Source organism: Tachypleus tridentatus, chromosome 3 (genome assembly GCF_004210375.1).
Source record: "Tachypleus tridentatus isolate NWPU-2018 chromosome 3, ASM421037v1, whole genome shotgun sequence".
Classification (NCBI taxonomy): domain Eukaryota; kingdom Metazoa; phylum Arthropoda; class Merostomata; order Xiphosura; family Limulidae; genus Tachypleus; species Tachypleus tridentatus.
Genome location: NC_134827.1, coordinates 13,903,264 through 13,919,633, shown reverse-complemented (window position 1 = coordinate 13,919,633; position 16,370 = coordinate 13,903,264). Strand labels below are relative to the sequence as shown.

General features: G+C 30.0%; 1 protein-coding gene across 7 annotated transcripts in view; it reads left to right on the top strand.

The window, feature by feature from the left end:
- Positions 1-14,521, top strand: part of LOC143246388 (cullin-2-like) — a 44,148-nt gene extending 29,627 nt beyond the window's left edge. For 6 of the 7 annotated variants that reach the window (XM_076493010.1, XM_076493011.1, XM_076493009.1 and 3 more), the window contains 8 exons: positions 67-153; positions 552-698; positions 3,960-4,037; positions 5,227-5,293; positions 7,202-7,398; positions 7,675-7,779; positions 8,838-8,957; positions 11,181-14,521. In XM_076493010.1, the coding sequence (XP_076349125.1) occupies positions 67-153; positions 552-698; positions 3,960-4,037; positions 5,227-5,293; positions 7,202-7,398; positions 7,675-7,779; positions 8,838-8,957; positions 11,181-11,312 (933 nt within the window). In that variant the 3' untranslated portion in view covers positions 11,313-14,521. Of the gene's footprint in view, positions 1-66; positions 154-551; positions 699-3,959; positions 4,038-5,226; positions 5,294-7,201; positions 7,399-7,674; positions 7,780-8,774; positions 8,958-11,180 lie in introns of those variants that run through there. The other variant, XM_076493013.1, reaches the window with a different exon arrangement.
- The last annotated feature ends 1,849 nt before the right edge of the window (positions 14,522-16,370 follow it).

Genomic DNA, 16,370 nt, shown 5'->3' with positions numbered 1-16,370 from the left:
TTATGTTGTATTAATTCTTCTTGAATATTTAACTCAATATAATATATTATTGTTTTTATTTTCCAGTTTTATGCTAAAATGCTAGCAAGAAGACTTATTCATAGCCAGAGTATGTCAATGGATTTGGAAGAAGCTATGATCAACAAACTTAAGGTATTTGAGAGTTGTGTTTGTGTTGATAATGTTTGATTAAAATGGTTTTTTCAGTTGAACACAATGAAGTTGTAATGTTACCTTGCCTTCAAAACACGTTTTTTCTTGCTGTTTGCATAACTATTTCCAGTATTGCATTTCAGATTTGTCAGCACACGTTAGATATGTTAATTATGGTGTCTATCTTAAGACAAATTCAGAAATTTCTAGCAATCAAATAGCACTTAGTTTGTTAAAATAGAATTTCATAATAGTGAATGTTCCTAACTCTCAACAATAACCTATAGTTTTAAAGGAGTTTCTTTAATTGAAAAGATGTATGTGAGTTTTTCATTTTGATGAACTGCAACTTTTTTGAGAAACTAAATGTGTAAACATTTGGTTTCCTCTTTCTTCAGCAAGCATGTGGTTATGAATTCACAAGTAAACTTCATAGGATGTTTACTGATATAAGTGTTAGTGGAGACCTCAACAACAAGTTCATGACCTTCCTGAGAACAAAAAATATAGATCTTGGTATAAATTTCTCTATATTTGTACTTCAGGTAAGAAATATATTTTGTGTTTACTTGAGTTGCCAGTTTGGTTCTCAGCACTTGTTCATTAGAGTTGGGCAAATAGAGAAATTTGCTAAGTGATTAATTATTGGGCTTAGTGATTGGCAATTCTCATGTTGAATAATCAGAAACATTAATTTCAGTTAGTTTATTTTTTTTTGAGTCTATACTGATCCATTAAGTTAAAAAATGTTACATATATGAAGAATTACTATGAAAAATTACAAGTTTAAGTTACTTGAATAGTTGGAATACTTAAAAGTAACAATTGGAATCATTGTTTTGATTGGTTGATTATTTTCATGACATTGACTGATTCAGTAATAATTTTAGTAACTTGTTATATTTTATGAGATACTAATTCATGCCCATAGTTAATTAATAATGTTGTGTTCCCTCATTCAGATCTAGTCTTGGTTTCACTTTGTGGTCAGCTTATAGAGAAGGTATTTTCTTGACGTTTTATGAAACCCACTTAAAATTAAACAGAAAATGCTTGTAACTAATTTAAATTATACTAAGCCTACAAGATTGAAATTATTTGTGATTATTTTCATATTAAAAAAGTTAAGCCTAATTTTTTCAACAATAAATTTGAGATTTTTTTTTCATCTCAAAAATCAGTTGTAATAAGTTATATTTTTAAATCATTTCTTACCAGTGCCAGGTGAAGATTCTGGAAAAATCAAATCTCATTTGCAACTGCAGCTAGTTAAATTCTCAAAATTCATATGATTAGTTCAGCTCATAATGTTTCCTAGTCCACATGAAGAGACTATTCAGTTTACATTGTAGCTTCCGAATACATGTAATACACAGTATGTTTGTGTGTTTCTGGGAACATTAATACTCTGAAACTATCATATAGCAACACAAATTTTGTTTTGTTTAATAATTATTTATTTCAAATCATTTTTATCATACACGAGTGTTTGAAATCGCTTTGAATCAACTTGCAGCTTGGCTAACTCTTATCCTAAGATTAATGCAGGAGTGCTATCTTGCAATTAATGGATGCAAAGAAAAACAAGAAATAATGTTTAAAGTCAAATAGTTGCTTAAATTTGAAACATGACTACACTTTTGAACTTCAAGAAGATTTTATGTATTTAGTTCATAACAAAGATAATGAATTGTCAGCTTTAGATATTTTAGCAGTTTAATTTTTGAATCAACATAAGCAGAATTTCTGTTATCTTCATAATAATGAACAGTTTTCTCTATTAGCTTTAGAAAGTTACAATTATAGTTAAGCTTACATTTATTTGTTTATTGCTTTTATTGGTCTGGAGTTATCAGTTGATTAAATATTCATTTTCTTTAAAAATTAAAAACATGCCATCATAAACTATACACTGCTGGCCAAAATTGTAATGCCAATGAACATAAAGAAAAAATATGCATTTTGCGTTGTTAGACTCGACCACTTATTTGAGTAGAGCTTTGAAAGATGAAAATAAGAAAAGTGAAAATAAAAATAAAAAAAAACGTTTTTAGCATTTAAGAGGGAAAATATAAACACTATGAAATTAGCCTAAATACCAGCTGGTCAAAAGTTTAAGAGCATACTGAAACGAAGCGTTAATCGGTAAACACGTAATGAAATTTATTAATTTGTGTTCAAGCATTAGCATTGTCAACATCTCCCATTGATATCTCCTGTGTTACATTGGATAAAAACGTAGCAAAGGCTAAAAAGTTGACAGAGTTTGAATGTGGCAGAATTGTCGAGCTGCAAAAGCAAGGTCTCTCTCAACGTGCCATCGCTGGTGAGATTGGGCATAGTCAAACTGTTGTTGCAAATTTCTTAAAAGGCCCTAACGGATACAGAATGAGAATTTCAAGTGGTCGGCCCAAGAAAATTTTGCGAGCATAGAGCAGGAGGAATCGACATGTTATCTGGCAAGACACCAGCCAATTGTTGAACCAGATTAAGGCTCTTACAGATGCAGAATGCAGCTCAAGAAAAATATGATGTCATCTACGAGAAAAGGCTTTAAAATCTGTAAACGTGTTCAAAGGCCACGTCTCCTTCTACACCACGAAACAGCTCAGTTAAACTTTGTTGAGAAGCACCAAACATGGGATGTAGAAAAGTGGAAGGTTTTGTTCTCTGATGAGAAAAAATGTAATCTGGATGGTTCAAATGGCTTCCAACGTTACTGGCACTATAAGGATATCCCATCGGAAACATTTTTTACACGACACAGTGGAGGAGGTTCCATTACAATCTGTGGTGCTTTCTCCTTCCATGGAACAATGGAGCTTCAGGTTATACAATGTGTCAAACAGCAGCTGGCTACATTGCCATGTTGTCGAGAGCATCTTTATTGACTGAAGGCCATCACTTGTGTGGAAATGACTGGATCTTTCAGCAGGACAATGCTGCAATCCACAACGCCTGCAGGATAACGGACTTTTTCATGGAGAATAACATGATTTTTTTGGACCATCCAGCATGTTTGCCCAAACTGAACCCCATTGAAAATGTGTAGGGGTAGATGGCAAGGGAAGTCCATAGAAATGGACATCAATTCCAAACAGAGCATGATCCTCGTGAAGCCATCATCACCACTTGGAATACCATTCCAGCCATCCTTCTGCAAACACTTATATTGACTATGCCAAAGCAAATGTGTGAAGTTATTCCCAATGACGGCCATGCAGCTCACTACTGAGACCTCTTGTTAGGTATTTCCTACCCTGTTTAGGACTTCTTTTTGGTATGGTCTTAAACTTTTGACAAGCTAGTATTTAGACTAATTTCATAGTGTTAACATTTTCCCTATTAAATGTTAAAAAAGTTGTTTATTTTTATTTTCCCTTTTCTTATTGTCATCTTTTGAAACTCTACTCAAATAAGTAGTTGAGTCTAACAATGCAAAATGCATATTTTTTCTTTATGCTCATTGGGCTTAAGATTTTGGCCAGCAGTGTATATGGGTAACTACATCATAGAATTTATGTAACTGGTGCTTAAAATTTTGATTCTGGGTCAATAGCTTATTTATGATGAAAGAAAGAATTAATTTTAATTTGATCTTAAGTTTATTGTACAAAATATTTGTTTTTAAAAATTAGATGTTACCACAAACTTGTATGGGTGAATTAAATTTAGTTTATAAGAAACAAAAACTGTTAACAATAAATACATATTTTTAGTTTTCACTGTAAATATAATTGGATCTCCACAAAGAAAAATATGTTTAGCAAGAAAATTTAGTTTAATGATGCTATTTGTTTCTTTAGGCTGGAGCTTGGCCATTAGGACAAACTGCTATTTCTACCTTTGCATTTCCTCAGCAACTGGAAAGAAGTGTACAAAAGGTAAATGGTGCAGAAACTTGACACTATGTATATTTTAATTGATTTCATTTGTTATTTTAGGCCTTGAAAATCATAGCCTACACTTGAAGAAATAATTACATCTGTACACTCATTTTATCATGATCACATGTTTTGTATTTGGGGTTTTAAAACATAGTAACTTTTCTAATACAATGTAATGAATTGACACATTATCTAAAGTTGATAGGCCTGACTTACTTTAATGAAAGAAGTCACAGTTGGTATTGTTTTTATGTATTTACATTAAACAAACAAAAAAAACACCACCTGAAACAATTTTTTTGTTGTAAATATATGCACACTTTTGTAAGACTTGCAATTATGTGATTCAGGTTTGGTTGTTAGGCCTACTTGGATACTGCCATTATTTGCATCAGTGTATTGTTCTACATTGATATATTTGTGATATTTTATTTGTTGTTAGAATAAGTTATTATTATATAAACTTCTACTGAAGTAATCAAAACTATGGAAGAAAATTGCAAGATGAGAAATAATTAAATGTAAAACATTACACCTGAATATACAGGTGAAGAGTTCAGGATGTTATACAACAAATGTTAGAAAGTAGGATTTTCCAGAACTCTAAGTTCTGCTCAAATCTTGCTTTAAGTTTGATATGACATCATTGTCAGGTTTAATTCCATGGTTTAGTAACCAGAGTGACAGTAAGTCTTGTCAATGATAATTTTAGGTACAATACATTTAGATTGATTACTTTATTACTTAGTATAAGTGAAACTGAAGAAAGCTAACATGTTGGACCTAAAAAGTTACATGAAAGTAAGCATAGATTTTTTTTTTATTAAGCCAATTTTTTTCAATGAGTCTTGAGTCCTCTGACAGTCCAAAAAGAGTGCAGTCGAAGAACTGCCACATAAGAACTGGTGTTGTTATCTAGGGTAAGCAAAATAATGCATAGTTTTGTTAATTACCTATAGTCTTGCATAATTATAAAAGACTTCAAGTTTAAAATAGTACTTCCCTAAGATGAACACTCTAAGTTACCCATGTGCTGTTTATTGATGTTATTAAACTTCATTATTTTGAAGCAAAATAATTCTTGTTTACATAACGCACGTTTCTTCAGTAGATGTTTATCTGTACTTTTTTCGAAAACAAACAAGTGATAAACACGTATTTAAACTTTACTTTTACCGTTATTTAGTTTGAAGAGTTCTACAACAGTAAATTCAGTGGCAGAAAACTTACTTGGTTACATCACTTATGTAGTGGTAAGTAGTAAAATAACTTATTATATAAAAAAAAAAAAATTTGTATTAATTGTACTATTTAACTTATCAAAACATTTTAATTTTCATTCTTTATTACAGCATAAAAGAAACTTGTGATTATAAAATTAATTTCTATATTCTGGTTAATCTTGTGTAGAATCAGAAAGTAGTTTGAAAGGATTACAAATTAAAACCTATCTTAGTAAAAACTTTCTTGTTATAAGAATAAAATTTGTAAAGACTTACTTCACTTTACATTGATTTCTGTTGATGTGTTGTTTTTTTTCACAAGTGTGAGCTGAAAGTACAATCTTTAGAGTACTGACATTGTTTGCTTAAGTTTTAATTATAATTTGTGAATCACCAATGTGTCTTTTCCTGTTTCATCTTGGATAACATGAGTTTGTTTTAGGATTTGCTTCAATTGAAGCACAATTTAATAAGCTTAAACAATATAGAGCTTTAAGTATCTCAAGTCCTTAGAATGTCAGATTGGAAAAGTGAACATAGGTATGTTCAATTAAGAAATGTGTGCAAGTGCAAATACATTTATCATTCCTACATTTATCATTCCTACAGTCTACATACAACTGACTCTTTGTCTACCCGTAATACGAAGTTAAGTTTAAGAATCTGATATCTTGTAGTTATTAGCTTAACTATTAAAGGTACATGTGCACTTTCATTCCTGTTTAATACCTCAACATTTAAAAATTTATTATTTCATAGGTTCAGTTCAAGACTACTGTTTTTGGTTTACTTCATCAGCTGCTTTCAGGTTCTTTTCCATTTAATTTTCAGAATACCATTTACACAAAAAAAAACCTTTACATGTATATACTGTGTTATAAAAAAAAAACAGACTAGCCATGTTTTCAAGACTGCAATTAATTTATTCACACACATCATACAATAAAATTCATATCAGTAGCATATTTAAGATGGTATTTTGTTAATGCAAAGTTGATGTTTTCAGTGTTAAAATAGGAATTCAAATATGAACTCACCAGTGATGATAAAGGTTCTCTAGCTCATTACTGATAATTATTATAATTTTTAATTAGTTAACCAACTGCAGTGTATTGAAATATCCCAAAATGCGTGTCAGTCTGTGTGTCCAAAGGTTCATATTCCCACAAAAATCATTTTCTGCACTTTGAGATCATCAGTGCATTCTTACAGATTTCATAAAATCCTATTATTTGATTAAAACAGTTTAAGAGCTGTTGGAGGATACTGTGACTGGTAGCTGTTTCTTTTAGTCTGTTAGTTTAAAGATGGGTTGTTAACACAGATAGCTCTTTATATAGCTTTGTGCAAATACTAAAAACAAAGAAATGTTTAATTTGAAGAATAAAGAAATTTTTTTAAAAAGGTTAATTATGAGCTAATAACTAAAATGTAAACTGATTATTATAAATTCTTCATACAAGTGGTACTTTATCAAATTACTAGTTTCTTTATACTATTCATTATTGGAGGGGTGTAAAACTGACTGAAAACACTGAATGAAACTGCTCATTTTTTGGCTTCAGTGGTAATTAGTAGAATTAATTACAATGTTAATAGTATTTTTTTTTATTGTGATATGTATCATATTAGGAACCCTTTAGCCAGCAAGAAGTTAGATGAATAAAAGGTTTAGAAAAATGTGTTTAAATCCTAGTGAACTTCTTCGTTAAATCTAGGATTGAATAGAAATACACTTGTCAGATGTGTGCACATAGATATAACCTTTTTAATAGAATTTGTGCCATCTTTTTCAAGGTAACTTGTAAGATTTTGTGCATAAATGATGTTTTATACAGTAGTTTTACCTTGCACATTAAATAGAAGTAATTACATCTTGAAGGTGTATGTCAGCCACAAGTTGTGTTGCTGAATTTTATAAACTTCAAAATTTTTCAGCTGAAGTGAAATTGAATTACTTGAGAAAGCCTTACATAGTGACTATGGGTACCTACCAAATGGCACTCTTATTACTGTATGAATCAACAACTACCTTAAGCTACAAAGAACTTCAAGAGAACACCAACTTAAATGATGAGCAACTTGTTAAACACCTGCAGAGCTTAGTGGATGCTAAACTTATCGTGACTGCAGATGTAAGTTTTTGTTTTTCAGGTATAATGTATTAGATTAGTTTTACTTGGAATGATGTTTCTTCATTGTTCAAGAACAGTGGCTAGTAAAATGTGAATGTTATCATGAGATTTTTTTTTTCTGTAACCAGGTGTACTGTCACTACCCTTTTTTAGTCATTTGCTCTTTTGAAATTATGAACATTGTTTCATAAGCTACCATTTTTATATTGTTTAAAAATTTTTTAGGGTTACTTTGATTAAATAATAGTTTGTCTTAACAAAAATCTCTGTTAATAGGAAGCTCCTTTGGGTGAAGAAAGTGTGCTTGTGCTAAATAAACAATATTCAAATAAAAGAACAAAGTTTAAAATATCAGCAGTAATACAGAAAGAATCTACCCAAGTAAGTTTTTACATAAAGTTGCTTTATTTTAATTCACTTTTAAAAATTCTTGTTCTGTAGTCATTATTAAATATTTTAATAAGAAATGTTTGTCTTTATGTGAATTTAGCTACATCTCTCTGTTATACATAAACATATTTCTAAGTTTTTATCTTTTTTTTAACCTATATTGAACAAGAATGCTGTTAAATTAGGGATGGCTATTGCAGATAGCCCTCATGTACCTTTGTGCATAATTCCAAAAAAACAAACCATAAGAAGGTAGTTGTTTCATATTGTTATCGCTTTTAATTTTATAGTCATGAGAAAAATGTCCAAGAGACATCAAAGAAGTCTTGACAATATACTCTTGAATAGTTGCATGCATGAAATGACATGGATGTTTATGGAGTTTAAAACGGGTGTTGTTGTTGTTATGTTTTTTGTTTCAAAAAAATATCTAAAATATCCCTTGTTAGGTAAAGTGATAGTAATTAGGTTAATAATCATTTTCTATTCAGTGGTTCTCTCATACGTGAATAAAACCATTAAAAATTAACCAGTATTGTCCATGCTAGTTATTTGTAATGTTTTTGTGTTTATGAACGTAAATAAAACATGTATCTACACCTCAGACTGTTTAGTTCATGTGTCAAATATTGTGCCATTCAGGTTGAAAATTGTAACACGTACCTGTATTTATACAGAAAAGTATATCAATTTGTGCGTGTGCATGTGGACTTGGTATAATATGTTGGAGCATTTTGCTCTCTTTCCAGTAAAGACTAAACTAATTGGAGAAGCATTAGGACACTTCCAAAGAAACAGTTAGGTGAAAGATTGAGAAAAATCAATATTTTTTATGGAATTTACTGACCATCTTTATAATATATGAATGCTCATCAGTACTTTATGTAGCAAGCACTACATAGATTTACAAAATATTCATGTCTTCTCTTTTCATTTGTACAACAAAGCACATTAGTGTGTCTTACATAATTATTGTATATGTTTAGTTCATTCTTAGAGTCGTATGAAAGACAAGGATATGAGTAAGACTTTTATGTCTGGTTTCACAGCAAGAAGTTGAACAGACTCACAATTCTGTAGATGAAGATAGAAAACTTTATCTTCAAGCAGCAATTGTTCGCATAATGAAAGCAAGGAAGGTTCTGAATCACAGCATACTTATACAGGAGGTCAGTGGCTAAGATTAAATCAAAAACAAGTCTTACTCAAACTTTGTTGTGTTTTTTCAAGATGAATATTTTATTTGAAATACCTAGTACTAGTAACTGCTTTTGAGATTTAAGACGAGTTCTTGTTCTGCTATATTTATTTCACCATTGCTGTTTTAAATGGACATTATTAAAGAATTTGCAGAGTTACTATGCTCTAGCAACTTAACCGTTTCCTATAGCATATTGTGTTTTAGCACTAAAAAAAAGACCAATTAATATTTTAATGATCTGAACGATTCTGGTAGATAATTAACTCAATGTGATAGAATTAGTAGCTCAGATTCAATTTATCAAAAAAAAAACAAAAAACTTAAAGGTTTTCAAATAGCAAAGGTGGGTTTATTGAAATGTTACAACAGCTGATATCAGTGTTATCTTGCCACTCTTTTAATAAATTGGTAAAGTTTTAAAGTGATAGAAAAAATTAAGATCATAAGACATTGTCAGGTTCAAAGTTTAGTAAGGAATTAACAAGAAAAATAAGTTACCTATACAGAACACATTGATGGCTCACAGTTAATACAACTGAAATGATTATATAGCTATTCAATATAAAGGTTTATTCAGGAAACTATGAAAGGCTTCCAAAATGTCTTAGAAATGTAGTTTTTCATTACAACAAAAATTAGTTTTAATTTGTGCACAATTTACTATAAAGTTATTGCCTGCAATATATATGTTACTTATCAAGCTTAGTAAGTTGTATTACATTCTAAAAAAAATATGAAATTTCAAGCAGACTAAAATGGCTGAGAAATCCACTTGGGTGAATAACCAATCAAAAGTTTAGAATTCACCCATGTTGAACTAATTTGAGTTACCATTTCCAAAAAATGGAAGGAGGTGAATGGGAACACTGTGTTCGATTCAGTACATAAGTCATATCTCAGTAAAATTAAAAGATATAATGTTCTTATACAAGCTTGTCAATATTGGTAATTTAAGTTCCTGATTTATAGGAAACTATAAGCTTAGTATTTTAACATCATAAAAACCTAATTTTAACCAGTGCTGCATTCATTATACCACATGACTCACTACAATTGGCATTTAAATGTTTTATAGTATTTACTTTTAAATTAAAAAAACTAAACAATGTGCAATACTAAACTTTGAACTATATTCTACAGTTTGATACCAAACTTATTGACATAAATTTATGAAACGGTAGTTTGATAAAATTTTGAACGAGAATCAACCCACATGATGACATGGTCTTTGACCAGTGACTAGTCTGGAAAGGGTTAATAAATGTAAAATTATATTGTAGTTGGTATTCCAAGTCAAATTTGTATAAGTAGTTTTTCACCAGAAAAAAAAAATTGTAACAATTTTCATCTTTGTTAGCCAATCCCTATGATATAGTTAACTTGCAATTTATAAATTTTTCAAGGCAAAACAAAGATCATGGTTTCATATTTTGGAATTAATTGTAAAATCTCATTGTCACTGCACAGATTTTGCATCCTTCTTGTAATAGTGCAAACCTGTATAGAGCCACTAAAAAAATTACCAATCTTAAATAAAGTAATATTACACCAATTGCTTCTGAAGACATCGTGGTTCAGTTGAATAGACATTTACACTATTGGATTTAAGTAATTTTTACCCAGTATATCTAGCATGCTTGAAACAATATGATAATTGGAATATTCCATTAATTGATGGAAAAACAAACCTTAAATAACATTTATGGCTGTTCATTTGTTAAAACTATATAAAGTGAAGTAAGCATTTGGGTACATTTACCTAAGAAGTATAAACATTTAGTGAATTTTAATAGGAATAGTCAACAGTTTTTTTGACTCTCAAAAAAGCAACAACCTAATGCTTGATGGACTTCAGTCTCTGGTTTACATAATATTTGAGGATGATGTCTTAATTATAGTGTAAAACTTTATCTGGTAAAGACTTTTAAGATTGAAATGTACTCCTCAAACAAGTTTCAGTGGCAGATGAATAACATCCACTATATTTTTACAGATTAATTACAATCACCTACCTAAACCTTCTATAAAACAGTTATTTTAATATGATGTAGAATCACATTTTATAATGATGTATTTTTTTATTAGAAAATAAATATTGTGCCATACAAATGACAGTTCCATGATTACTTTTTTTTTTCATTACCTAAAGATATGCTTAAGCGTGAATCAGTGTTGTCTATTTTGTTTACAGGTTATCAACCAAGCTAAATCTCGATTTATGCCCAGTATTGCAATGATCAAGAAATGTGTTGAATCCTTGATTGACAAACAGTATTTGGAAAGGACCCCTCATTCTGCTGATGAATACAGTTATGTAGCATAATGAAATATATAATGAGTGTTGCTGACTCCAAAATGACCTCCTCTTTGTGTTAAAGGTGTGAGGACATCAGATGAAGCCAGAAGTAAACAGTGCTAAAACTGTACAATGTATGCTGTAAATATTAGGATATAATAAAAAACAAATTACTATCACATTTATATTAAGACATACACTCAGTAACTTTTACTAATAGAAAGTGCAACTGTTACAAGCCATTTTAAGTTAGTGGAAAGGAAAATGTTTAACAAATGCTGTAGTTTATTTCCAGATTTTATAAGATTATTGTAACACTTGTGTATAGATGAAACAATCTTGAGTTATATTCTTAAGAATATTTTTTTTTATTTTAACTTGTGTATAAGAAGTATAAATAGTTCATAATACTGATAATTGAGAGTAAATATATCATTTTAAAAAGAAAAATATAGTAATAGATTTTCTGTATAATAAAAAAGTTAACTTTTGTTGTTACTAATTTAGTTTCAAGATCAGTTTCTTTTAATTAGTTTTTGAGTGTAAAGAGTTTGATATATTGGAGAAATATTTGTTATAATTATTACAATGTGACACTAATAGCTACAAATAAACTTAATATTTATATACACTTATAAAAGATCGTTAAATTCTTGATAGTCTCCATTACTTACACAAGTTCTTGGGAATATAGGTTTCAATTTTTTAATGGTGTACCCTTATTAAAACAATGTATGATTGTAGAGATTCCAAAAATTAACGTCATAAGTTTCGAATATTGTTAAAATGTATGAAAAATTGGCTATCAATGTGTATGTATGTGTGAGTTTGTACTTGTGTATTTGATAAAATTATTTAAATTGACCTGTTTGCCTACTGCTTTATTTTTATTATTTTACCAATAATTTTTAAAGGTTAAGTTTATTAAAATTACCTACTTACTTCATTATAATGTATAGTTGTGCAACAGAAATGACTAATGGTATATGTTTCATCGATGAATGTTTTGTTAAAATAATCAGTCGCTTGTAAAGATTTACTTCATATTGATTTCACTAAAATGGAAACTAGTCATTCAGAAAATTAAATAATATTAATGAATAGATCAGTAACTAGTAGTTACAAAAATGTTTCATTAAATATACACACTTTCAAATTAATTGGATTAGTCAGTAGCAGAGTTGATTAGATAAAAATGTTTGATTTAAGAGACAGCATGTATAAGAAGCCAGTAATATCAAAGAATAACTGAAATGATTATGAAATGGTTAATGTTATGACCTACTGACTAAAGTTAGTTGTAAAATGATCAAACTGGTTCATAGGATTACTCAAATGATCAAAAATCAAAATTAACTAATTTGCTTTGATTAAAATTTTATATTAGTTATTTAAGTAGTGGTTAAATGGAGAAATAAGGTGTATATTTGGATTGATAATGTATCAACATATTGGAAAAAGTAAATTAATGGAGATTTGTATCACGTACTGGAGTGTTTTAATTATTTAATTTATAATTTTATTTTACTTGTAAAAATCATTAGATATCAGACATTACTCATGCTGTAATAAATGGTATATTTTAACTTTAAAAGGTTCAAACACATTATCAGACAGACTTTTAACCTTTGAAAATGCTAATTTGCACAATTTATAATGACATCATCAAGACTATTATTTTACATCTGATAAAAATCATTTCATTTCATAAATAATACATATCAGTGAAATAACTTTCAGATTTAGTTTTAAAATGAATTAAATAGAACAGTAATCATTGTTCTCTGTGTTAAATCTCATATTGCATGACCACCCTACTGTGGCCAATTAAAAGAACTGCAGCTAAATTTAACAAAACAGATCTTTGTTTAACAGTCACCATTCCAAGCAGATTATCAGTAATTTTTTAACTTAAAATTGATTTACTAAGCATACCTAATGAATATAATAATAAACAGCAAAGCAGAACAAAGTAGCAGCAACAGTTTGATCAAACAGTAAATATTGATGTTCAAATAGACAGCAGAAATGTGTTGATATCAAAGAATTTTTTTTAACAATATTGTTAATTAAATGTGTCATTGTGTGTGTGTGTGTGGGGGGGGGGTTACACCAGCATATCTTTTTCAACATTAAAACTATTAAGTGATTGTATATTTTATGTTATGTGCATACCTTCTGATTGGTTTTCCACCATCTGTTACAATGCATGGAAGAAGTAGCTATGTTTAATATTTTTATGGTGTATCTATTTATTGCAGTACTGTGTTTATTTAAGCAATTAACATTACAAATAAAAATTAAGTTCTACACAGGAGCAGTATTTGATGTGCAAGTATTATTTGAATATAATGTTCCTATTAATAAGAGGGGAACAAAATCAATGTTTGAACAGGGCATGATGAACCTTCAAACACAGCCTCAGATAATATTAGGGGCAACCTGTACTATGAAATGAAGAAAAAAAGTCCAATATTACTTCCTTTTTATATCAGTTCTATTAATAGTTTTTCAGTTATTATACTGTCTACAAATAATTTATTCTGCTAATCTTAAGTCACATATTTACATTCACATGTCTTAGTGCTTAAAACATTGTTTTAATTCACTTCATGATTTTCTAACATATTTTGGTACTCTTTAAAAGTCAATTCATATAAATGTTTCAGCTTAAGAGATATCTCTTGGATTCCTAATATGGATTCTACCTCATCTTGCTCAAACCTCAATGTTTTTCTGATTTCCTGGGCAAATTGAGATGCCTTATTTTTCACTTAGAGCCATTGTTTTTGACAAAGCCAAGTTTCAGAGACATGTATTATTACTTATGCATGCTGAAAAATTTAAAGAGAAAACTCACTTTCAGATTAACTTCATGTTAAAAGTTTTCATTATCCATTTAAATTCAATTTTTTTCTTTCAGAACAGGCTGTACAGTGTGTAATCTTTTCTACATAAAACTTTGTCTTAAATGTCTTTGTTCCTTGTTAATTATTTTATGTATATAATATGAATTTTGTTTCTAAGCAATCATTTCAAATGGCTGATGCTTCTCGTATCTTATTTGTGAATTTCTTTTAGAATAGCATGAAAATGTGTATATTTAGTGGTACAGAAAGTTTGTATTTGTTTTGCAGCAAATGAAATATGTATTGGCAATGTAGTCTTTAAATAAATTGTACTTCTAATATTTTGCAATTTAGGGTATATTGCAGAATTGTTAGAAAATTGGACAAATATTATGCCTTTAACGTTATTTTCCAAAAGAGATTTCAAACCTTATATCAAGCTCCCCAACCTCTAGTACAGCAGTATGTCTACGTAGTTACAACCCTAAAATTAGGGATTTGATTCCCTTTGGTGGACTCGGCAGATAGCCCAATGTGACTTTGCTATAAGAAAAACACACACACACACACACACACACACTTACCATCATTACATAGAACCTTCACTATAAAAAGAATGAATTTATATTAACATTGTGATCTAGCACCAATATTTTATCAACCATGCTGCCACATCCCATCATGATCTGGCAATCTTGAATCATGAAAGTAATCTTGCAGTGTAACTTCCATTACAAAGGACTTTGTCATAAGATTATCAAGTACAAAGCACATCACTCTTTCCATAATTCACCTAGTGTAAGTGTAAAAGCACTTGTTTCAATGGCCAAATTGCTACAAGATTCATAATCATTGTGGTAAATTGACTGGTATTTCTTTATGTAAAAAGTAGGATTGTTCATTTTACTTTCCAGGTACTTGTAATATGCATTAGTCTTATTTATGTCCTTCTTGAATACCACAAAATGATTTATATTTGTTTTCCAAACTGTTAATTACAGGAAATATGCTCATGTTATAAATTACAAATCCCAGATCTCAACACATCTTTATGATCTGAGTGTATGGATATTTTGCATTGGAATGAGTTGTTACAAAAGTAACCAATTTTCTGTAGCATTACACTGTCTATTATATGCTAAAAAATGTGAAAATGTAGTTCTGATATGTCCCATTCCACGATGTCAAATTACCTATAGTTGTCATCACATGACTTGTTAATTTGCATATTCAAAATCATTTTGATATGTTGTCAATTCTCTGTATATCAAAATTTATAGATATAAATTAAAACATTAACAAATGCATTTATTGAAATTTTCAGGAAATTGTTTAGACAATGGAATTCTGCTTTTACTGGATCATAAATATTCTCTCTTTCCAAATTGTACTCCACTTAATGTGAATTTCTGTATATGGTGAGGAGACCTTCCAGAGGATGTTCTGTATTTTCAGTTTACCTCTTCTGGGATCTGAACGTCTACCTAAATAAATGCTGTGTGTGGTGACCCAAGAAGGGGAAGATATGACCCTGATGGTGGGGTGGTGTCTGAGACACTTCACCACACCTCTTTGGCCTAGAATTCCTCTATACAGGTGGCATTTGAGTTCCCTGTAGCATAAGTTGGTTAGTTTTGTTGAGATAGGGTCAACTGAGTACCAGGATTTGGTGTTCTCAATGGGTGTTGTGGACATTGTGTCTGATGCTGGTGTTTGGGTATAGTGTTCTTGAAGCCCTGGCATTGTAGTGTGTCCTCTCATAGGGCTCCATGGTGAGTGAGGTCAGTGGGCACTGAATTAGTAAAAACACAGCTTATTGGTAAACGACCACTCTTTGAAGACTGGCTAGCAATCTTTAGCTCACCTTGATTCTGTACCTTGTTTTTGATTTTGTACTCCTTAGAAAAATCTTGAGGACAAATGTCTCCTTTTTCTATTTAGAAGGGATTGCAGGGGCTTGCTGGCTCTCCAAAATCAATCACAAATCTGTTTTGGAGATATTGTGGTGGAAACACACCAAACTCTTCCCGAGTTCAAAGGCCATGGACGATATTACCTACTGATATTTCTCCCCATGTTATTTTGAATTCCTTACGAGGGATTTGAAAAACATTCTGGAGTCAGAGATTCTTGTTGGTTTCTCCTGTCAAGAAGTTTCTGAAGTATAGCATATCTGTACCCATAAAGATGAAATTATACTGTCTACCGATGTTATTATTTTCACGTTAACATCTCC